At 41.1% G+C, this 23,884-nt stretch overlaps 1 protein-coding gene across 1 annotated transcript; it reads right to left on the bottom strand.

Moving 5' to 3' along the window:
* Positions 1-389: 389 nt before the first annotated feature.
* On the bottom strand, positions 390-16,674 carry KRT23 (keratin 23). Its single transcript, XM_052658737.1, has 8 exons — positions 16,279-16,674; positions 8,598-8,680; positions 7,809-7,965; positions 6,380-6,541; positions 6,170-6,292; positions 2,934-3,154; positions 2,067-2,098; positions 390-463 (listed from the first exon to the last, which is right to left on the bottom strand). Exons 1-8 carry the CDS (start codon positions 16,672-16,674, stop codon positions 390-392), a joined length of 1,248 nt encoding a protein of 415 aa, XP_052514697.1.
* Between the last annotated feature and the right edge of the window lie 7,210 nt (positions 16,675-23,884).

A 23,884-nucleotide genomic window follows, 5' to 3' on the forward strand; every position in this document is an offset into this window, starting at 1 on the left:
TGCTCTGAGGATCCATTTTCAGGATAAAGAGGTCTTGTCAAGGCAAGACTGACCTTATCTTGAGGTTTTGTCTTGCCTTATGATATTTTTTTTAAAAAAGGACATGATGCAGCTGGTGTGGAGTTTTATTGGCTATAAAACATGTACAATGACGGGAATCTGACAACTGTAGTAGTAAAGCAGAGCTTTAAGCTCATGAACTCATACTTTAATTGAAAAAGTGCAGCAATATATGAAGATTGTTATGGTGAGATTGTTACAGAGAAAAAAATTTTCTGAGTTTGTTAACTCCAAGGAAACCTCTTAGAATTCACCTGGGCAAGGACTTTCCATTGAGGGGAAATAGTTTTTACAACAGGCAGAAATTTTTATTGGCTTCACTTGTACTTTCAGATCTCATTCACTTGAGAAAGAATTACTCTTCCATTGACACTCTCCTGTGTGATGGCCTTGATCTTTGGAGCTGCAGATTTAAAAAAAAGCAAAAAGAGGTCACTGCCATGCTCTTCCCACTATCTGAACTGTACTCCTTTCCAGGCCCCTGTTCTCAGCACCCAAAGGCTTTCTAGAATGATTGCTAAGCAATATGATGGACTCTAATGGAGTGAAAAAAGATCTTACTGAGGAAGATTTTCCTCCCACCTTCTAGGAAATGAGGGTATCTGACCAGTGTCACTTTCTAGAGGTCAAAACCTTCACCCCAAGTGTTCCTGATACAGAATCTAGCATTTGACTACAAGTGCTGGAGGGGTCCTTTTTGCTTATATGGGCTTTTGAGCACTTGCAACATAGATTCTATGAACGTACAGAGCCTTATACGCCATTCTGGGGACCTCATTTTAATATTTAGAGAGTATGCCATATGAAAGATCATGAGAAGCCAGGAATGTTTATCATGGTCACTGTTTTAAAAGATACGATTTATTTGAATAAGTGCTTTGTTGATGCATCAGTACACTCATTCTAGACCAGAGGGAAGAATTGAAACCAGTAATAGAGGTCCAGGGAACTTCGTTACAGTCAAGGTTCTCCAAAGTAGATTGTCCACCCTCTCCAGTAATGGGTTCCCTGTCCCTGGACGTGACTAAAGAGAGGCTGAAGGACCATGTGTTGGGATCTTGCAGAGGGATGGCAATGAAGCTGCTATTCTGTGATGGTTACTTGGACTCTCAGTCCCCGAACCTTTAATGCCTTAGAGCATTTTATCATAAACTAATCAGAAAGTGCCACCTGTCCCAGACTGTGACTTCTTAAACTTTTCTGTGAGATGTTAATTGTAATCGGAGAAAATAGGGTTCCCTGGTCAAAGGTATTTGGGAACACTGTGCTAAACAAAATAAATTTTGTTGTGGTTTCTTTCTTTTACTTTTTCTTCCCTGCAGCAGTATTTGTTCCATCTTCAATGCTGAAACATAGCCTGATTCTTCACCAAGAGGATAGTGGTACATAGTATTCCCAGCCATACTGGGCCACACAACACATCTTCTATAATACACAGTTAAAATCTCATGGGATGCTAGTGTTCAACAGAATGTAGTTTGGGAAATTATGGGACATCATTTTTTTCTTAATTTCCTAGGAATTTGGCCAGCAGACTCCATAACTTAATTGTTGTTGTTCAGTCACTAAGTTGTGTCTGACTCTTTGCAATCCTGTGGTCTGCAGTGTGCCAGGCTCCCCTATCCTTCATTATCTCCTAAAGTTTGTTCAGATTCATGTCCATTGAGTCCATAATTTAATAGAGATATAATAATATCACTGATTATTTTTATCTACTTTACTGCTGGCAAAGAGCTCATATATATATATATGTATATATATGTGTGTGTGTGTATATATATATGTGTATATATATATATATATAGTTTAGGACAATATTGAGAGCTCACTTGGTTCAGCCATATCTAATTTAAGTTGATTTAATATTCCTGGCCATTTGGCAGTAAAGTAAAAACTGAACAAAGAACATTCAGTAGTACACGAGAGTATGATTACTGAAGGATGGATAAATGTGCTGATTCATTAAAAAAAAAAGTAGATTCAAACAATGAAAGAGTATTTTTTACCTTTGACGTTTGACTTAGATTCTTCCATTGTCCTATAAAAGTGATAAAGGCTCATTTTAGTATTAGCAACAATCATAAAAACTTCTCAAGATGAACTAACTTCCTTTGCCTGCTGGTACATTCACAGTTCTTTAATGAGGATAATTATTTGAGTTCTGTAGTTTCAAGGTCATGAGTTCATGGGAGAACCCTTCTGGGCCCAAAAGGCAGTGAGTACTGCCTCCCACTAACCCTGGGGGCTGGAGAAATCTGCTGAGTCACCTCCATCCTTTCAGCCAGCTGCAGGCTTTGCCTCCCTCGAATCCTTTCCAGGGTCTGCGTCTGAAGTGTGAACCCCCTGGGCTTTTCAGACTGTTTTGGGTTTGGTCCAATAACATTTTATTTATGTACTAAAAAAATTCTAACCCTTTCTCTTGGGTTATAGAACATATGTGCCCTTTTGTGAACAGTTATACCAAAACTACTCAGAGATTCCAGATAAAATATCTGGACATCTCAATCTCTTATTCCTGAGTCTTTTCCTGCTGTTAGATTCCGCAATCTTTTTTTCTTTTTTGAGCGAAAATTGGGTGCATTCCCACTGGGAAACACTGTAGCCAAACTTTCTTCATTGTTTGTTTCTAGAGATATAAAATATTAAGTGACGCTGTTGACTTCAAATTGTAGTGTCCTGGGAATAACAGTTGATGAATTCACACTTCCTACTTAACGGAATACAACCTGATCTAAGTACCTATAGAAGAAGAAATTCAGCATAAGCCTTTCTTTCTCTACACAGATGATGGCTAACAGGACCATTAAAGTACATGAATGCATACAAGAGTGGATACACTTTTCATTGTCCTTCCCTGCCAGTCTTTGCCTTACCCTCCATTCTCTCCTTCCAAGAGCTGGCGGTAGGTGGCGATTTCCTTCTCTAGGTGGGTTTTGATGCCCAGGAGGACCTTGTATTCATTGTTCTGACGCTCCAGGTCATGGCGTAGCCGTGTCAGTTCCTCCTCATAGTGGGAGATGATCCGTTGCATGTCCTGGAGCTGGCAGGAGTACCGAGACTGGGTCTCTGATAACATGTTTTCTAGAGCAGATTTCTGAAAGAGGAATGAAATTTCTTTCATCTACTGACTGATGGCTTGATTTAATAGCCTGCTGAGTTGGGCTTCCCTGGTGGCACAGTGGTAAAGAATTCACCTCCCAATGCAGGAGACTCAAAAGATGTGGGTTTGGTCTCTGGGTGGAGACGATCCCCTGGAAGAGGAAATGACAACCCACTCCAGTATTCTTGCCTGAAAAATTCCATGGACAGAGGAGCCTGGCGGGCTATAGTCCGTGGGCTCACAAAGAGCTGGACATAACTGAGCACGTGTGCTTGCTGAGTAGTGAGAATATACCAACTCCTCTGCTGAGTGTCTTGGTGGAGTTGGGGATGAGTGAGGAGGAGCAGGCTGACTTTTAGGTTTGGAGCCAGGCAATGAGGAGTCAGGACTTTCTGAATCTCATTTTTCTAGGCGTAAAGCCTTTGCGTCAGGAAGTTCTATGCAACTTAGCTGCACTCCTGTCGTATTTATTGTTGATGTAGCTTGTTTGGGAGTGAATATACCCCACCTTGCCCTGATCTGTTCCTTACCTACTTCTGCTTATATTTTGTTTTAGGCCAGACTGAAAGCTCCTAGAAGGAAATAGTAGCCAGGACTGCTATCTTTTTGGATCTTCAGAGAAGGGTCTCAAGTAATGGTGCCAGATAAAACAGAGGGCACCTGATTAAGTATGAATTTCAGATGAGCAATCAGTAATTTTCTTTTAGTATAAGTGTGTGCCAAATGTTCCCCCAAATATTGCACAAGAACTTATACTAAAAAAAAAAAACCAACACACTTGTTCATCTGAAATTCAAATCTCACTGCGTGTCTTCCATTTTAATTTGGTGACTCTGGTAACACATTGTCATTTTTGAGGAAATTTTGAAAGCTGCAAAATGAAGGAAGCAGAGAACCAAGTTCAAGTCCCTGTTCTGTTTGGATTTACCACCTACTTTTCTAGCGCACATAACTTTAATCTTGAAGAGACATTCATAGCTAATAAAGCACCCTGCACTTCAGGGCTGCTAACGCCCAGGGGGCCCTTCATGCTGCCTGGCTATTACCCCATATGTCTCTGGTCTCGTCACTTTCTTGTTCTCCCAAAGGGATATTTTGTTCCTTCTTCTCTGTCTGCAAACCCCTCTTCTCCCTGTCCTTTCTCTTAGCCCATGACCTTGCTTCCTCTGTTGCCGAGGATATGAAAGCCCTCAGGGGAGGGCTCCCATCAGCTCTGCCAGCTTCCACCCACAGACATGAGTCTGTATCGACACTCATTCCCCTCCTGTTATGAGGGGAATAACCGTCCCTGTCTGTGCCACGGTAATTTCAGCAATTACCCCCTGTCTTGCAACATGAATGCTTTCCTCTCTCCTAGATTATTCCCACCAGCTTTCAAAGAGAATTTCTTCCACCTTAAAATTTGTTCTCTCGAGCCCACAACTACCTTCAGCAATCAGCCAATTTCTCTCCTCGCCTTTGCTTACTGCAGAGCTCCTCAAAGAGTTGTCTGTGCCCTCTGTTTCAAATTCCCCTTGACTTCCCTCTAAGGGTCAAGGGGAATCTGGTGCCACTGTTAACCCTAGGGCCTCCTCGTCTCTCCTTTCTTCTTCCTCCTGTTGACTCACTGCATCTGTGTTGGCTTCTTGGCTGTTCCTCCAACCTGTCTGGCACACCCGTGCCTCACAGCTTGTGCATTTGCTATTCCCTCCACCTGGAACTCCCTCCCCATAGCCATGTAATGCATCTTTGTATCACTTTGAGGGTGTTTCTCAACTCTCACCTGAACAGTAAAGCCTCTCCCAACCACCTGGCTTTAAAATGACAGCTCTTCTCCTGGAAAGCCTAACCTCTGCCTCATGTTTCATTTCTTTGCAGCATTTTCCTCCATCTGGTATATTATTTATTTTGATGATTTGTGCCTTTATTGTCTATCATCTACAGTAGTATCCAAACTCCTTTATTATCAAATCCTCAGTTACTTAGAATAGTGTCAGGTAGTAGAAAGCATGAAACTAGATATCAATGTCGAGCTGACCTTGCAGGGTTGTTGTGAAATATCTAATGCTAAAATGTTCTGAAAGCTACAGAACTATTTAGATAATTTTAAAATATAGTAATTTATTTGTGTTTAAATAATATAAAATACTGTAATTATTTCTGTGTTCATTATCATCACCTTGACAGTGTACATTTTAAATGTCTGTCCATCATCACTGATTCTTAAAATGTAACAGTAATTTACCGGGTGCACCTGCAACAAAATGAACTAATTATTTCTCCTCAAGACTGACAGCAGAGTAGCACTGGAGAATGGTAGTGATGAATGATTAGAAGATTCAGATAGGCTAAGAAGGAAATTCAATGATAGATTTTATTTAATGAATTTTAAGTGCTTATAACACTCCTAAAAGCATTTTTACTGAAAACCATGATGATCAAAGAAATGACTTAGACACAAGAACTTACTGTTCACTAGGCATAAAACTGTTCACTGTATAAGACGCACACACAATAACAGAGCAGCACTTTGGAGCCAGCCAAGCCTGGATTTGCCACTTACTCACGTTGGCACCAGAATTTCTCTTTCTTGGAACTGGGAGGGGGCAGCATGGTTGTAAGGGGGAGAGCATTGATAGGGGTTTTGAGGGTGTAGAACTGCCCACCCCACCCCACTCCCACCCCAAACCACCATATGGCTTCACCACTGGCCGCTTATTAACTGTGTAACCCTGGTCAATTCACTTAACTGTTTGGGGCTTTGGTTCCCTTATCTCCAAAATGGGGACACCAGGCCTATCTGGAAAGGTTAATGTGAGGATTGATGACATTGACTATAATGAATGTGGCACAACACGGACACCTCAATAAATGAGAGCTCTTATCATCCTCACTGTGGACAGTTTGGATGGAAAGTGGGAGTTTGGATGGAGAAGTGCCCCAAGGGAGTTGGAGAGACAGGCCCCGGAGAGAAGAAGGTTTTGTGGAGGAGGTGGTAACTGACCTAAGATTTTTCCAGCTCAAACTCACCTTGCTGCATTGTGTCTGCAGGTCAATCTCCAGGGCCTGGAAAGTGCGCTTCAGTTCATGAAGGTCACTTTGGCTGCTCTGCACACCTGTTGGACTGGCTGTTTCCTGGGACACGGCTGCTGACTGTGAGACCAAGAAAAGAAGAGAGGCATTGGCACTGGGGCCACTTGTAAGTGGAAACTTTGGGAAGTTTGGGCATCTTTCTTTTACCTGCTCTTTATACCAAGTGTCCAAGTCTTGATGCTTCTTTTTAATTATAGACTCATATTCCTGCCTCATATCCTCCAGGACCTTAATCAGATCTTCTCCCGGGGTTGTATCCACCTTCACGTTGACCTTGAAGTCATTTGGCAAACGGTGTTCCTCCACATCCTGTTTAACCACAGAGAGAGAAAATGAATCAGTTTTGACAATCAGAAGGCCAGAAGTATGTTGATGGGCAGCAGTACACAGATCTTTTAAAAATTCAGCTTATGTGTTTGCCACTCCTCCATTGGCTTGGTTTGGTTTCTCAGTTATTATTTATTGATGACAAAACATATGCTTTTTTTCCTCATATATATATATATATAATTTTTTTTTTTTTTGCCATACCATACTGCATGTGGATCTTAATTCCCTGAACAGGGATTGAACCCAGGGCCCCTGCAGTGGAAGAAGTGAGGAGTTTTAGTCAATGGACTTGCAGGGAAGCCCCTCTCTTATAATTTTATGAAGTAAAGAATAGCACTAGACAGGTAATCAAATGGCCCCTGTGATTACTGACTTAATCCCTGGTTGAAAACATTTTACACGGAATTTTGCTTACATAGAGTATAAAGTACTCTTCAACAAGTGTTCATGAGTAAAATGATGACACAATGAAACACTTGAACATTTCAGGTTATAGGCCAAAGCTTTGGGGAAGCAGTTCAGTAACCCAAAGCCAAATGGTGTAGAGACTTTCAAAATCTTGTCAGTGTATTATGACTCTGTAGGGATGATGCCCATGAGGTATCATGAAACCAAGAAACTACAGGAAAAGTTTAATTAACAACCATGTCTAACCAGATGTACAGAAGGTGAGGTTCTTTGATAAGCAGTTTTGTTTGCCTAAAATGGGGATTGTTTTTCTATCTTTTCATCAGAGTCTCAGGGATTTTAGATGGATGCTAACTTTTAAAGTCAGTTAAATGCTTTTGGCAATTGAGACTCAATTTTTGCCAATAGTTATATCAAATATATAGGAACTGTGAGTTACTATAGAATATAACTATATTGAATATAATCTGGATACATGGGAGTCTATTCTGTGGTTCTCCAACTTGCTACACATTGGGTTAATGACAGAAGTTCGATCCTACACATTTATTTTTCTCACATCATATTAATAAACAGGTCTAGATAAACGTTGTATATTAACAAAATTGTTGACTGATGTCATAGTTAATTGGAATTGTGTTTTAGCTGTTGTATTTGACACCAGGGTAAATGACTGTGAACATGGAAAAATTAGATATGTATGTGGTTCCTTATGATTATTTAGGTTGAAGACAATAGAGCTGGCATTCAGGTGGTGATTTCTTCTGGAGCGACTGAGTCACCTGAAATGTGTGGACTAAGAGCTGTACTGGTTACCTGGAGATCCTGGGAGTCCTACCTGCTCATGACGCTTCTTCATGAGGATGAGCTCTTTCCTCATCCCCTCAACCTCCTGTTCTAGGTCTGTGGTGACAATGGTCAGATCATCCAAGGTCTTTCGGAGACCTTCAACTTCAATTTCTAAGTCTTTCTTGAAGGAGTGTTCATGTTCATACCTTTGGTTAGAAGGAAGAGAACAGAACACTTGTTATTGGAAGGATTCACCTTAGTTTTAGGCTGAATTTCTTACTTTTTACATTTCATGCAGGTTTTTCTATGATGGTGATCCAATATTATTTTTTCTTTAGAGAGAATGGCATAATAAACAGCCATATATCCGTCACTTAGATTTAGCAGCTGTTAACATTTTGTCATATTCATTTGGTCTATATTCTATCTTGTATTTTAAAGTAATTTATAGACATTATGTCCTTTCAACCCCTAAATACTTAAGGATGTATCTTTTAAGAAAAGAGAGTTTTCTAAATAAGCATAGTAACATTATCACCCCTAAAAATCAATAATAAGTTTTTAATATCATCTAAGTGTTTGTATTCAAATTTCCCCATACCAAAAAGTGTATTTTATATCTGGTTTGTGTATTAAATATCTGCCTGGACCCTAGTGACTGAAGCAACTTAGCAGCAGCAGCAGTAGCAGCAGCATGCCTTTTCATTATAGCTTAGTAAGATTTTACACGTGAGGTACGTTTTCTTTCTGCTAAACAGAAACAAGAACAATTCCCAAAACCAAACCAATCCCCATCCCCTCGCCCCACCCACCACAACACTGTGAAGAAGGAACTTACTTAAGGCTGAAGTCATCCACTGCCATCCTGGCGTTGTCAATGAGAAGGATGATCTGAGCATTGTTTACCTTGCCATCTGCTATCTGTAAAGCACACACCAAGAGTCACTTCAGTTGCATGCAAATCCACAGTACAGCTGCATTTCTGCCCAGTTCCTGGTAATCTGACTTATCAGCAGATAAGGCTTTATTTTCTAGCAGTGGAATAATGAGCAATCAAGTCAATTAATATTTATTGAGCACTTACTAAGTGCAAAGCACAAGAGTGGTTTTGTAGTAAGGGTATGGTCTGCAGTCACTTTCACTGTCTTTTTTTATATTGGGTTTTGATAGGATTGATGCAACTGCCCAAAGAATGATATAGGCGGGGGAAGGAGAGTAATTGTGGAAAATGCCTTTTAACTATCTTGTAAGATCCACACAAAGTGAAAGTGAAAGTCGCTCAGTTGTGTCTGACTGGGGATTTTCCGACTTGTTTTTGTTTTGTCCGACTTGTTTTTCGACAAGGCTATGGTTTTTCCAGTAGTCATGTATGGATGTGAGAGTTGGACTATAAAGAAAGCTGAGCACCAAAGAATTGATGCTTTTGAACTGTGGTGTTGGAGAAGACTCTTGAGAGTCCCTTGGACTGCAAGGAGATCCAACCAGTCCATTCTGAAGGAAATCAGTCCTGAATATTCATTGGAAGGACTGATGTTGAAGCTGAAACTCCAATACTTTGGCCACCTGATGCGAAGAGGTGGCTCATTTGAAATAAGACCCTGATGCAGGGAAAGATTGAAGGCAGGAGGAGAAGGGGACAACAGAGGAAGAGACGGTTGGATGGCATCACCGACTCAATGGACATGAGTTTGAGCAAGCTCTGGGAGTTGGTGATGGCCAGGGAAGCCTGGTGTGCTACAGTCCATGGGGTCGCAAAGAGTCAGACACAACTAAGTGAATGAACTGAACTAAGCATAATTAGTTTTTGCCCTAAATGACCATAGCCATACACATAACTTAGAGGTATGTATATGTGTTTGTAAATTATTCAGTTGTAGCTATTAAAATATTAACTGAAAGGGGAGAAGGATGAGTTGGGAATTTGGGATTAACAGATACAGACTGCTATAGATTAAATAAATAACAAAGAGCAACTGTTTTGCATGGGCTTCCCTGGTGGGTCAGATGGTAAAGAATCTGCCTGCAATGCAGGAGACACAAGTTTGATTCCTGGGCCAGGAAGATCCTGTGGAGACAGGAGTGGCAACCCACTCCAGTGTTCTTGCCTAGAGAATCCTATGGACAGAGGAGTCTGGTGGGCTACAATCCATGTATCACAAAGGTCAGACATGATTGAGCAACTATGTCACACACACACACGCGCACACACACACACTGTATAGCATAGGGAACTATATTCAATTTCTTGTAATAACTTACAATGGAAAAAATCTGAAAAAGGATGTATATATATATATACATATATATATATAAAACGGAATCATTGTGTTGTACACTTGAAACACTGTATATCAGCTATACTTAATTAAAAAAAACAAAAATTAAAAATATTAACTGAAAGAATTCTCTACCATAAATTAAGTAGATTAATAAACTTCATGTTAAAACTTTAACTTTGTAACCGCCTCTAGTTAAAGACTTTCACGGCTGCTGCTGCTGCTAAGTCGCTTCAGTCGTGTCCGACTCTGTGCGACCCACAGACGGCAGCCCACCAGGCTCCCCCGTCCCTGGGATTCTCCAGGCAAGAACACTGGAGTGCGTTGCCATTTCCTTCTCCAATGCATGAAAGTGAAAAGCGAAAGTGAGGTTACTCAGTCGTGTCCGACTCTTCGAGACCCCATGGACTGTAGTCTACCAGGTTTTTCCATCCATGGGATTTTCCAGGCAAGAGTACTGGAGTGGGATGCCATTGCCTTCACTAGATGTGTATATATTTTTTATTTAAAAAGAGAATTATTGTTGAAGTATCCACCTGAGAAATTGAGTATATATATGTTTGATTTGTGAATACTTCTAGGTAGTTGTAATCAGAGAAATACACATGTCAGAGAAATAATATGACACTCAATTTTAATGCATGTCATTGTCTTGGGGAAAATTGGATGGAATATATCTCAATGTCAGAAGTATACTACTTTTGTACCAAGCATTGCGCTGAACTGGGAACCAGCAGATTTTCCTTTTATTTCCTGTTACTGACCATTGGTGTGAACTTGGGTCAGTTACCCAACTCTGCGGACTTCAGTTCCATCAACACTCTTTACAAATAAGGAGCTTGTACTGAAAACATGTGACCTTAGGGGTCCTAGCTCCAAACTTCTGTAACTTACTTGGGGCCAAAGGATCTGTGACATTCCCATCGTATTTATGCAGATAGTTGCTTTAATTAGAGAGGATTTTCTTAGGACAAACTTATACTTCGACACAAAGACACCTTTCAAAAATCTGGCCCTGTTCAAAGTTCCACTGATTACTTGGAATTTTGTGTCATGAATACACAATAGCAGGATTCAGAGGTGTTCAGAACACTGGGTCTGGAACTCCCAGAGCAGGGCCTGGGGTCCTGCTCCAGCACCTACCTCCTGAGTGAGCTCTGCCAAGTCTTGGCTTCTTCATACATAAAATGGCAATAATAACAACCACAGAGTTATGAGAATTAGATTAGAAGAGATAAAATAAAATAATGCAAAATAGCATTTCTGGGCACAGTCTAGACACTCTGAAAACAATCGGTTGAAGCTAAATTAGTTCAGAAAAATGTAAAGAAATTTTAATTTTGTTTTAAAAAAGCTAGCACTTTTGTAATTAGAGCCAGTGTCTGCACTGGATAAATCCTAGGGTTTAAATGTTGAGATGCATTGCCTACTTTGCTGTTCATGATGGGAGATAACCAGACTGGCTGCCCATGCCCAACCTCAGTTCCCTTAGTGGATTCCAAATGGTATCATGACGACTTCCATAGGTCTGAAAAGGGATTCTGTAGATATTTCCTTGTCTTTCCTCTACAGTGCTGCTTAGGGATTTCTTACCAATGCTTTTCCCTCCAGGCTGTTTAGTCTTTGCATGATCTAAACTCATGGGAGATGAAAAGTAACTCCATCCAAAATGGCCTGGGGATCCCTGCAGTTAGCCTCAGCTGTTCCCTGAGGTTTTGCTTGACATTCAAAGAAACCATGCCCTGTACTCTCCATGAAATCAGAAAATAAAACATACCACCTGTGTTGGAAACACCACAGTTTTCCAATGAAGTACCTTATGTATAATATACTTTTAATTGGAAGACCATGGAGTAATCATTAAGAATATCACTTCCATATAGAATGGATAAACAATATACCATGCTATACAGAATGTAGAGTGCATGGAACTATATCCAATATTCTGTGATACACCATAATGGAAAATAATATTAAAAAAAAAGAAGTTGCCTCAGTCATGTCCAACTCTTTGTGACCCCATGGACTGTAGCCCACCAGGCTCCTCTGTCTATGGGATTCTCCAAGCAAGAACCCTGGAGTGGGTTGCCGTACCCTCCTCCAGAGTATCTTCCCAACCCAGGGATCAAACACACATCTCTAACGTCTCCTGCACTGGCAGTCGGGTTCTTTACCACTAGCACCACCTGGGATATCTATACATCTACATAAAGATATATACAAAACTGATCTACTTTGCTGCACAGGAGAAATTAACACAACATTGTAAATCAACTCTATTTCAATTAAAAAATAATGTCACTCTCTCTATACTGATACAGATATTAAGTTTGAGACAAAGGTGAATTTATTTCACAGAAGTGTACTGATGTTGCTTTGTTAGTTGTGACAAATGTGCCATGGTGATGGAAGATTTTAGTGATGAGGGGAGCTGGGTGATTTATGGAAAGTTTCGGTACCATGTAAATCTAAAAATACTCCACATGAAAAGTTTATTTAAAATAATAAGAAGGATGCAAAACAGTGTGTACTTAAAAAAATCATCTGTGAACTTATTTGGCTTTTCTGAATTAAATTGATAATTTATCCATGGCAAAACCCACATCAAAAGTCTGATTTCCCCAGGTAGCATTCTTATAGTACATGAGTTGATATAGAAGAAATTTAAAAACCAAAACTATTTCTTCCTCGTTGGGTTACCTGATACAATATTATGATACAACCACTATTACTGAGCCATCCATCACAATAATGAATGAACAAGAATGGGTTGAGAAATAATATATGAGGCATAGGTATTGCATTGTGTTGTAATTAATCACTTGGATTCTCCCCAAGGACCTGAGTTCATTCTTTTAAAATAATCTGGTTTGTGTATTCGTGTAGCATCATTGCTTCAGGGTGTGTAATCTACTAGGGAGAGGAGAACAGAACTTGTGACTGTAAACCAATGAGCCAAATATAGTCCTATTGAGAGCCATTCTGCACCTTAATATTTGTGTGACAATGTCCAACTCTGTGTTTCAAAGATTTTAGTGATGAGGGGAGCTGAGTGATTTATGGAAAGTTTCTGTACCATGTAAATCTAAAAATGCTCCACATGAAAAGTTTATTTAAAATAATAAGAAGGATGCAAAACAAAAACCCACATCAAAAGTCTGACTTCCCCAGGACTTATTTGGTTTTTCTGAATTAAATTGATAATTTATCCATGGCAAAACCCACATCAAAAGTCTGATTTCCCCAGGTAGCATTCTTATAGTACATGAGTTGATATAGAAGAAATTTAAATAATTTTCTTTTCTTTCTTTCTTTTTCTTTTTGGCCATTAAGTTTGTGGGATCTTAGTTTCCTGACCTGGGATTGAACCCAGGCCCACAGCAGTGAAAGCATCAAGTTCTAACCACTAGTGCCAGAGAATTCCTGAAATATTTTCTTACAGACTTCTGGAGTCACATTTAACATCCTCAAAGTGAAGGTGTTGTTCAATCACTAAGTCATGTCTGTGACCCCATGGACTGCAGCACGCCAGGCTCTCCTGTCCATTTTCTCCTGGAGTTTGCTCAGATTCATGTCCATTGAGTTGGTGATACTAAGCGGGGGCGGGAGAGAGCTATATCTACTCAGAACACGTCATGAGTCTTGAAAGGCCCAGGAAGGGGTAAGTCCCGGGCATGGTGGGGCTTCTCTGGGCCTCTGTTTTGTCACCTATAAACAGTGGAGGTCTGATAGACCATCTGAACTTCAAATAGCTGTTTTCTTCAAACACAGAGAAAAACAACTGAAGTAAGAAATACAGAAATGAATATAATTTGAAGCTGAAGGAGCTTCCCATTTAGTGTCAGAACCAAGAACCTGGGGCTTCCTGGAGGGTGGGCCAGCCACCCACTCCTTGTAATTGTCCCCACTCGCTTTTCTCAATTCTGTTCCAAAGAATTTAGGCACCCACTTGGCCTCAGTCTCCTCATCCATAGATTGGGGATAAAAACACCTGCTTCACAGAATGAGATAATGGCTATGAAACACGTGTTGTATGATTAAGAGTGCAAGTGGGATGCACTATCTTTATTAACAAATAGCATCATTTTTGATGAGGCAGACTGGCCAGCACCAGGCTATGTGGAAATTACGAGGCCATTAGAAACAGACCTAGGTTAGAATCCCAGCTCTAGCTCTTCCTGGTGGCTTTGGATGGCTGCTTCACTTCTCTGAGCTTCACTTTCTTTCCAGGGTTGTAGTGAGAAATAAATCAGATGATACAGAATGTCTCCATCATTGCAGAAAGCTCTTGGACCATGCTGATGAGTATATTCAGTACGTGACATGATGCCTGGCATATAATAATCGCTCAATAAATTTTTCCGTCCCCTTTCCTCCATCTTTCTGCTGTCAGCTGATGCATTATTTGACCAGGTCTAACCTCGCGTTTCTTTTGGGAGTTATGTTCTTAGCTTCCCATTTGCAAAAAACTTCTGTCCTCTCCATTCTAAAACCAAAGCAACTTTATTAATAAAAACAGTATGGTAAGGTTTGTTGAGTCACCTTATTTTTTTGGTAAAGACAACCATGTACTATATAGTTAAGACAATTACACAGTCAGCTATTAGGTTGATTATTCAATAATTAGGGTTCATTATAAGGAAAGATTTCTATTATCTTGATTCAAGCAGAGACGACTGAGTGTTGAGAAATCGTATCATAAAAATGTTGGAAACCCGTGATGCTCTTTCTAGGATAGGTTCAATCATGATCTTACAGGATATTTTCTGGGACTACTTTACTTAAGAGAATTTCCATAGCTTTAAAATATAACCTAGATGACTGGATTCCCTGTACTTCTAGCCAATGTTATGAAACATCCCAGAAGGTATAATGGTGTGCAGCTCACTCCTGTATTCTTGCCTAGAAAATCCCATGGGCAGAGGAGCCTGGTGGACTACAGTCATAGGGTCAAAAAGAGTTGGACGCTACTGAGTGACTGAGCAGAAGGTATAAAGTTAGGCTTTTAAATGTTTGGTTGAAAAGCTATTCATATTTTGAAGACGTCTCCATAATCCATCCTAACTCTAAGATTCTAAAAATCAGACCCATTTTTATTATTTTTTTCCCTAGCAATAGGCCATTTTCAGAACTGTGAGTGGCTAGAATTCAGAACTTCTGGAAGTCCCCAAGAGGAAGCATCCAGGGAAATCACAAAGATGTATCTGCTAGTGGAGTGACAGCTTTTACGTGTGATCTCCAGGATAGTACAACTCAGCCTTTCTTTGATGGGTAATCACACTGTTGTCAGGACGTGGAGGTGGAGCAGAGCTGATGTAACGAGACGTAAATGCTCTCTTGTGCCTTGTGCACTGAGCATGAGGAATGAAGACCAGCCCTGATCATTACGATTATGTTATCAGATTGTAAGTGGTACCAGACAGCACCTGCTTTCCTTCCATGTTTTCTATATAATTCATGTACAGAAGATTAAATATACATAACAGACTTTCCTGACTCCATATTTAAGGTATGATAAGAAAATGTCCTTGGGCTTCCCAGGTGGCACTGGCGCTAAAGAACCCACCTGCCCATGCAAGAGACATAAGAGATGAGGCTTTGATCCCTGCTTGGGAAGATGCCCTGGAGAAGGAACGGCAAACCATCCCAGTACTTTTGCCTAGAGAATCTCATGGACAGAGGAGTCCAGTGGGCTACAGTCCACAGGGTCACAAAGAGTTGGACATGACTGAAGCGACTCAACATGCACAAGAAAATATCCTTGGGTTTCTCTGGTGGCTTAGTGGTAAAGAATCTGCTTGCCAGTGCAGGAGACACGGGTTCGATCCCTGTTCCAGGAAGATCCCACATGCCATCTAAGCCGGTCACAACAGTTGAGCCTGTATTCTGGAGCCTGGGAACTGCAACCACTGAAGCCTGCATGGCCTAGAGCTCATGCTCACCAACAAGAGGAGCGCCCGTGCCACAGCTAGAGAGAAGCCCCCACTCTCCACAGCTAGAGAGAAGCCCAGAACTTCATCAACAAAGACCCAGCACAGCAATAAATAAGTAAATGAAAAAACTCTTTACCATCTGAGCCACTAGGGAAAAGAAAGAAAATATCCTTGAATACTTTTGTTCATGATTTTTTTTAAGCTCTTTTTGTCATTTTCCAGGAAATTATCTTTTCTACTGATTTCTTCTCTCATGGGTCTCTTGGAAAGGCAGACCCCTCTTGAGTTGCAGGGTTACCCAGGATCTTACCTGCTCCTGCACGTGGCTGATGCTTTCCTCGTATTGGGAGTAGTCTTGCTTATTGCCTGAATCTCTTTGCTGATGCCACTTCAGGATGCAGCTTTCTAGTTTCACGTTGGCCTCCTCCAGGGCGTGCACCTTTTCCAGGTAGGTGGCCAGGCGGTCATTAAGGTTCTGCATCATCTCCTTCCCATTTCCGCCTAGGAGGGAGCTGCCTCTTCCAGACCTCCAAGACCCTTCAGGGAGGGGACAGCTCAGTGAGGAGGAGGAAAGTGAGACGCGGACACCCCCCGCACCACCATGGACACTCGGAGCCCGGGGAAAGCTCCCCGGCCGGCCCCAGCCGCCTCCTGTGGCATAGAGGGAACCTGAGCGGTTCTGGCTGAAGCTCTGGTTGGAATTCATGGTTCCATCTGTGTCTGGGGCAGGACTGGGCTCTGGTCCACTCCCTGGCACCACAAAACTGAGCCGCCCCAGACTGCCCCAGATGGCTTTATGCCCTTTGCTGTGGGAGTTCCCTCTTCTGACAGCTGTACCGACAAGATCCTATCATTGTGCAACACGTGTTTCCTCTTGGTCAATCCCAAAGCGCCCCCGGGCCTTCACACACTGGCTGTTGTTTAGAGTCACATCGATATACCAGGTTGCTTTTCCCTTCCAGTGTTAACCTGGAGGTGTGGCCCATGGCCTTAGGTGGGTATTAGTCTCAGGTGTCTTTCTAGTCTTTTTTCCATTGTCCGTTTATCTGGAAAAGGTCTGATTAAAGTCCACAGAAAGGTGATTTGGGGTGGCATAGATTTCCTTTGAAAAAGTAGACATTAAACACACAAACACACACCTGCCCCTACCCAGCCCCCAAATAAACACATCCCAGCCCTAAAGCAAGGATGGGAGGGACTTGCGATGCAAGAGCCAGATCAGGACAGAATCTCAGGTCCTGGAATGAAAATACTTGTGCAGAGGAAATGGAGACAGTTCTGAATATCTGATCCTCGGTCGCAGCCGCTGTTGGATGGAAAGTAATTTCAAAGGAATCATTCTTAAGAACAAACCCACAATTATAATTAATTAATGAATGACCGAATCTTCCACTTCCAGGCTGCCTTTCATCCCAGCACACCTCAAAACCAAACAACCCCAGCCTGTGCCCAGGACTCTCATTGGCCCCTGGGAGGCAGATAGCCTTTGTTAAGTGGCCAGCAGCCCTGATCCCGCTGAGCCCTGGAAAGGCTCAGTGCTGTGCATCTATGCCCTGTGGAGGGAACAGAGGGAAACAGGAAATGTGCCATGGGTTGTCGAACACGCTTGATGAATCTTATGCTTTGGCTGCCAAGGTAAATGTTAGGAATGAATAAAGAAATAGTCGGGGCGGAGAGCCACGTGCTGCTTACTGGCAACTAGATTTAAAGGAGACTTTAGAATAAATGGCAGCATCTTGAAGGGACAGAAGTGTTTCTTAGTCCAAGCCTTAGTCCATCTGACTTTACAGATGAGGAAAACTGAGGCCCGTGGGGCGGGGTGGGCAGGATGGCAGAGGGACAGATTGTGGGTTAGTGGCAAAGCCAGGGTGTGGCTCCTTCTGCCACATAGCGTGGTTATCATTGAGCTGAATCTTGACGGAGCCCTGGATCACACTTCTCTTTCATAATGGTGATAATGGGACTTCCCAGTTTACAAAGCCCTTTGATATTCTGTATTTAATCCACATAGCCAGGGATGTGGCCAGGGAAGAGTTATTATTCCCGTTTTCCTCCTAGAGGTGAAAGATGGGGAGCTGATTTGCGTGTAATGGAAATCAACACAGGAATTTGTGGTTGTTTGGCCTTGGTCTCTGCTGTTTCCTCTGCCTGGAAAACCACTGCTTGTGCTGCCTAGGCCTGCTCGCCTGCCTTCCAGATGTAGTTCAAGGGTTACTGCTTTCATCGCAATTGTTATCTAATTTTCTTGCATGAGTTGTGTGTTCCTTCTTTGAGGAAAATGCCTTTTCTAGATCTCAAGATCTTCCAGAGGAGCAGACAGCGTGGTATCCCTACCCCAGAGCAGAAGGATGGGAACTGGGAACCCCCCACCCTGAGCTGGGTCCAGCCACCACCCAGGCCTAAGTTCACCCCTATTCCTTCACTCACCACATTGTATTGCATTTGTTACACTCCTTGGGGACTACAGGCTTCTTGAAAACAAAGATTATGTCTTTCATCTTTAAAGCATCATAGTCTGGCTTATAGGTGTTTCATAAACATTGCATGTTAACTCAATAGTCAAAGTTTAAGAGTCAGGATTTTAACTCAGGTCCTCTGACGGTGTCACCTCCTGCCTCTTTTAGGAGTGTGAGTTGTAAAATCAGAGAGTAAGAAAAAGCCTCTGCTAGCCGTCAACCAGCTAGCTACAAAAGCAAAATCATTCCTAATTAAAATAAAATCAACTAAAGCACACTAGCTCAGCTTGTCTGCCCTGGCAACAAAACCTTGCAAAAAGTGCTCTGGACTTTCCTCATCTCACTGTGTGCAAGATGGAAAAACTTTGTCAAGACTTACAGGGAGTGCCCTTTGCAAGAGTTCTGCAGTCACTTACATCTCTAAACATGAGAGAAAGACAGAAGGGAGAGATGATGAACATAGAGCGAATGAGGGAAAAATAGAGACTTGTTCAGACATGTGGTGGCAAGCTGTGTTCTAACGGATGTGGATGGTTCTGGATCATTTGTGAGGCTCAGGTTTGTGTTCTCATGGACCGAGGTTCACATCCAGCTGTAGGATGCACTAGGGCCAGGCTGCGCTCCGATTCCCTAAAGTCTGTCACCATCATCTACAATGGAATTGATCGTTACCTTCTCATTTCAGGTGTGTATAACTGGCAGTGACTTCTTAGCCCCGTGAATCTAGCACATTTTACAGCAGTATATGGGGTTTGGATTTAAAAGAGTTAACCTCGAGCAAAGGATTTCTGGCGTTGGAGCAGGGCCAGAGGAGGGACAATCTGATGGTGAGATTTGAGAGGACTTGGTCAAAGTCATTTCTTCTAGGAGCGTCATATGATGATTTTCCTTGTAGCCCCTGATGCGTGGAGTTCCACTGGATTTTAGAAACATTTCAGATCCTCTCCGTCTGTGCACATCACTAGACATATGGACTAGAATAATTTTAGAAAAATAACTTCATATGGTTTATTTTAATTTGGAAGAATTAGGTTAATTAAAAAAACAGCTGACAAGAAACTAAAGTGAATTCACTTTAGTTACAAGTTTTCTATAGGGTTTTAAAACTGTCATACTCTTCTTTTAATTGACGACTTTTAAGGAGAGTGAAATAATATGTGGTAAGTGCCAATACATGCGGAATCACAGAGCTAAAAAAGGGCCAACAAGTAGTCATTTGGTGCAGATCTTTGCTTTTAGTAGGTCGACCTCAAATTTCTGAGCTTATTTTTAAACTATTTTTTAAAGAACTCAAGGGATAAAAGGCTCAGTTGCGCTCTCAATACATTTACTCATCCTTTTGGTCACTAAGGACTTCCCCTGTGGCTCAGGTGGTAAAGTGTTTGCCTACAATGCAGGAGACCCGGGTTTGATCTCTGGGTTGGGAAGATCCTCTGGAGAAGGAAATGGCAACCCACTTCAGTACTCTTGCCTGGAAACTCCCATGGATGGAGTGTGGTAGGCTACAGTCCACGGGGTCGCAAAGAGTCGGACACGACTGAGTGACTTCACTTGGTCACTTAGTCTTTCACCTGTAAAAGGGTTTCATGAATTTTTGGGGGGAGGGGTATTTCTATGGAGTTCAAATTGTTTAACATCTAAATTATTCTTCTTTGTATGACTTCCCAGGTAAAAGGCTTGTAATTTTCATGTTAGGTTCATCTTTCTAATAACCTGAAATGTTGTCTTAAAAGGGAATGGATATTTTTCAGGAGAGGTTGGTGGTGAGTGGATGAATGGGATTGCCCATTGGTGTATCAGGGATCAGAAGAGAGCCCTGTCGATAGTTAGCTGTCATTAACTGGGAGCAGTGTGTCCGTGCCTTTGAAAGATAGCCATTCATCACTGAAGCATTCTGTTGGCACGCTCTTCTTTATAGCGAGAGAAGAATGGTCAAAACAATCCCCAAACAGATCTTTACTAAGCATCACATTTCAGAACAGATGAGTGGCAGATCTTCAGGCAAAATTGCTATGTCATTATCCTATGATTTAGAGGGTTACATAAAAAAGATAAAACACTTATAGAAATAAAACATAGCTTCTACAGTGATGCCAGAGCAGGGATTCTGTAAGTGCCTAAGTTTATCAAACTGTGGCCAAAAAATAAAATTTCTTGTATTTTGATTTTTCCTGGAAGAGGGGCTGACAGCTATAAGGTTTAATTAAGAAGCATTCAATGTTGTTTTCAGATTAGGAGAGGAAATCAAACCAACTTTAAGTTGCTTCCAAATATACCTGTTTAGACTGACTGACAAACCAGGAAAAATAATAAACACACACAGGCAAAAAGAGTTTTAAGATCATAGAAGGAAATTTTCTCAAATGGAAGGTAATGAGACAACTATGTTGGAAACCTTTCTTTCTAAAATTTTTATTTTCTGTTGGAGTATCATTGATTAACAATGTTGTGTTACTTCCAGGTGCATTGCAAAGTGATTCGGTTGCACATATGTTTAATACATATACCTATTCTTTTTCATTCTTTTCCCATTTAGGTCGTTACAGAGTATGGAATAGAGTTTGCTGTACTCCACAGTAGGTTCTTGTTGCTTATCTATTTTAAATATGCTCTTCTTAATTTGATTTTTCAAAGCAGGAGAGAATTAGATAACGATGTAGAGGTGGATAGAGCCTTGTAAGTAACTACAAATGAATAGCATCAGGGACCTTAAGAGAAGAGTTAGGGGGACTTTCCTGGTGCTCCAGTGGTTAAGAATCCATCTTCTAATGCAGGGGTTGTGGGTTCAGTTCCTGGTTGGGGAGCTAAGATCCCACATGCCTTGGGGCAATTAAGCCTGAGTGCTCCAACTAAGACTCGACACAGACATAAATAAATAAATATTAGAAAAAAGAGAGAAGAATTAAAAAAAAAGGAAAAGTTAGGAAATTTGAAGTAGATTAGATATTAGACTACAGAAATAGGAAGCAGACTTTAATTCAATAAGATCTGTATGGACAGGAATATAAGTAATTATTTAAGTCCTAATGTCCTATGTCAAGCAACTGTCTAGTTATCCCAGCTCTTAATTTCTTAATACTTCCAGTTTATAGAGGGCTATGGCAGGCCCTCCATAAATGTTTCTCAACTTTGGTCTTGGGAAGAATAGAAAACAGTGGATTTTGTAGAATAGAGAGAGGGAGAAATGAGAGGAAAAGAAAAATGGCTGTGCAGGTGTAGTAAAAAAAAAATATAAGCTCTTCAACAGAATGAAGACTTAAGGGACTCTCATGTTTGGAAAGAAGCAGAAGGTCCCAGGTAATAGAGTCAGAAAGATTGAATGGAAGGGAAGATGAATCCTGCAGAATTTCCCAAAGGCTGGATTTTGCTGATTACATCCCTGTGTTTTTTTTTTTTTTTTTTTCCCCAAAGTTACTCTGCCCCCTGTTTTTCTTGTTAGGTGGTAATAAGATCTAATGACTTTCTTAGATTCAAGTTTGGCATTTTTGGCATGAATAATACTTCATGGGAGTGTTGCGTATTTCTATCACTCCTAACGAAATATCTTATAGTGACCTTACTTGATCTTGGATGTTTAAGCTCTTGAAGCTTCTGTAACCATGGGGAAGATTTCCCAACTGAAAAACAAGACAATGCTTCAATTTAAGCTGAGATTTTTAATTCGGAATTCAGTGGGTAGACTTCAGGAAGTTAGTAAGATCTCTAAAGTGATATGCAAGATTTTTCCCATGTGTTCTAATGCTTACTTTTTTAAGGGGAGATTATAACTTCCATGAACTTTTCCAAGGAGTATATAAATAGAAAAAGTTAGGATCCAATGATGTAAAACTTTAAAAGCTCCTTCTTTCCGTTGGCCTCTAGTTACCAAAAAAACGTTTATCATTTTCATGTTTTATAGGAACATACTATTAGACTTTGAAGTGAGCCATGTTTATCATCTGCCTCATGCCCATTATTTTATAGACAGGAAACTAAAGAAGGGAAGTACCTCTGGCAAGAGCCCATGGCTAGTTAAAAGGAGCAAGGACTGGCAGCAGTATTCCGTTATATTCTTTTAGAGTTCCTTATTCTTTATGGTTTATTATTTACAAGTGGCTAGCTATGTTTAAGTGTTGCCATTCAGTTCAGTTCAGTCACTCTGTTGTGTCCGACTCTTTGCAACCCCATGGACTGCAGCACGCCAGGCTTCCCTGTCCATCACCAACTCCCAAAGCTTGTTCAAACTCATGTCCATCGAATTGGTGATGCCATCCAACCATCTCATCTTCTATCATCCCCTTCTCTTCCTGCCTTCAATCTTTCCCTGCATCAGGGTCTTTTCCAATGAGTCAGTTCTTGGCAACAGGTGGCCAAAGTATTGGAATTTCAGCTTAAGCATCAGTCCTTCCAATGAATATTCAGGATTGATTTCTTTTAGGATTGACTGGTTTGATCTCCTTGCAATCCGAGGGACTCTCAAGAGTCTTCCTCAACACCACAGTTCAAAAGCATCAATTCTTTGGTGCTCAGCTTTCTTTATAGTCAAACTCTCACATCCATACATGACTACTGGAAAAACCATAGCTTTGACTAGACAGACTTTTGTCGTCAAGGTAATGTCTCTGCCTTTTAATATGCTGTATATTCCTAAGCCTTTTAATTTAATTCACTTATTTACTTATTTAAAATTTTTTAATTTATTTTTTCATTGTGATTGCTTTACAATGTTGTTTTGGTTTCTGTGGTACAGCAACATAAATCAGTCATAATTATATATATATACCCCTCCCTCTTGAGCCTCCCTCACTCCTCCCATCCCATCCCATCCCTCTAGGCTCATCACAGAGTGCCAGGCTGGGCTCCCTGTAATTCACTTAATTATTTTATTGAAATTTTACTTTTAAGCATTTATTTAAGCATCTTTTTATTATTTATTTGACTGTGTTGGGTCTTACTTGTAGCATGTGAGATATTTCATTTATTCGTTGCAGCACTCAGGCTCTCTAGTTGCAGCTTGCAGGCTCAGTAGTTTCAGTACTTGGACTCAGTTGCCCCATGGTATTCAGTACTTGTACTCAGTTGCCCCACAGTATTTGAGACATGGTCCCATCACTTCATGGCAAATAGATGAGGAAAGAATGGAAACAATGGCAGATTTTATTTTCTTGGGCTCCAAAATCACTGTGGACAGTGACTGGAATCACAAAATTAAAAGACGCTTGTTCCTTGTAAGAAAAGCTATGACAAACCTAGAAAGCATACTAAAGTGCAGAGACATCACTTTGCCAACAAGAGTCTGTACAGTCAATGCTGATTTTTCCAGTAGTCACGTACGGATGTGAGAGCTGCACCATAAAGAAGGCTGAGAGCCGAAGAATTGAAGTTTTTTGAACTGTGTTGCTGGAGAAGGAAATCCTGAAAGCTGACTTTAGAACTGCTCTGATTCTGAGACTAAGACACAGTCCCTGCCTTCAAGGATCC

Source organism: Budorcas taxicolor, chromosome 19 (genome assembly GCF_023091745.1).
Source record: "Budorcas taxicolor isolate Tak-1 chromosome 19, Takin1.1, whole genome shotgun sequence".
NCBI classification, from domain to species: domain Eukaryota; kingdom Metazoa; phylum Chordata; class Mammalia; order Artiodactyla; family Bovidae; genus Budorcas; species Budorcas taxicolor.

Excerpts from the sequence above, each read along its gene's own strand:
- KRT23 (XM_052658737.1), bottom strand. The coding sequence starts at position 16,674 with ATGAATTCCAACCAGAGCTTCAGCCAGAACCGCTCAGGTTCCCTCTAT. Across the intron at positions 7,966-8,597 it reads GTGGATGACTTCAGCCTTAA|GTATGAACATGAACACTCCT; the intron begins GTAAGTTCCTTC and ends TTCTAACCAAAG. Across the intron at positions 2,099-2,933 it reads TTGGAAGGAGAGAATGGAGG|GACAATGGAAGAATCTAAGT; the intron begins GTAAGGCAAAGA and ends TCACTTTTATAG.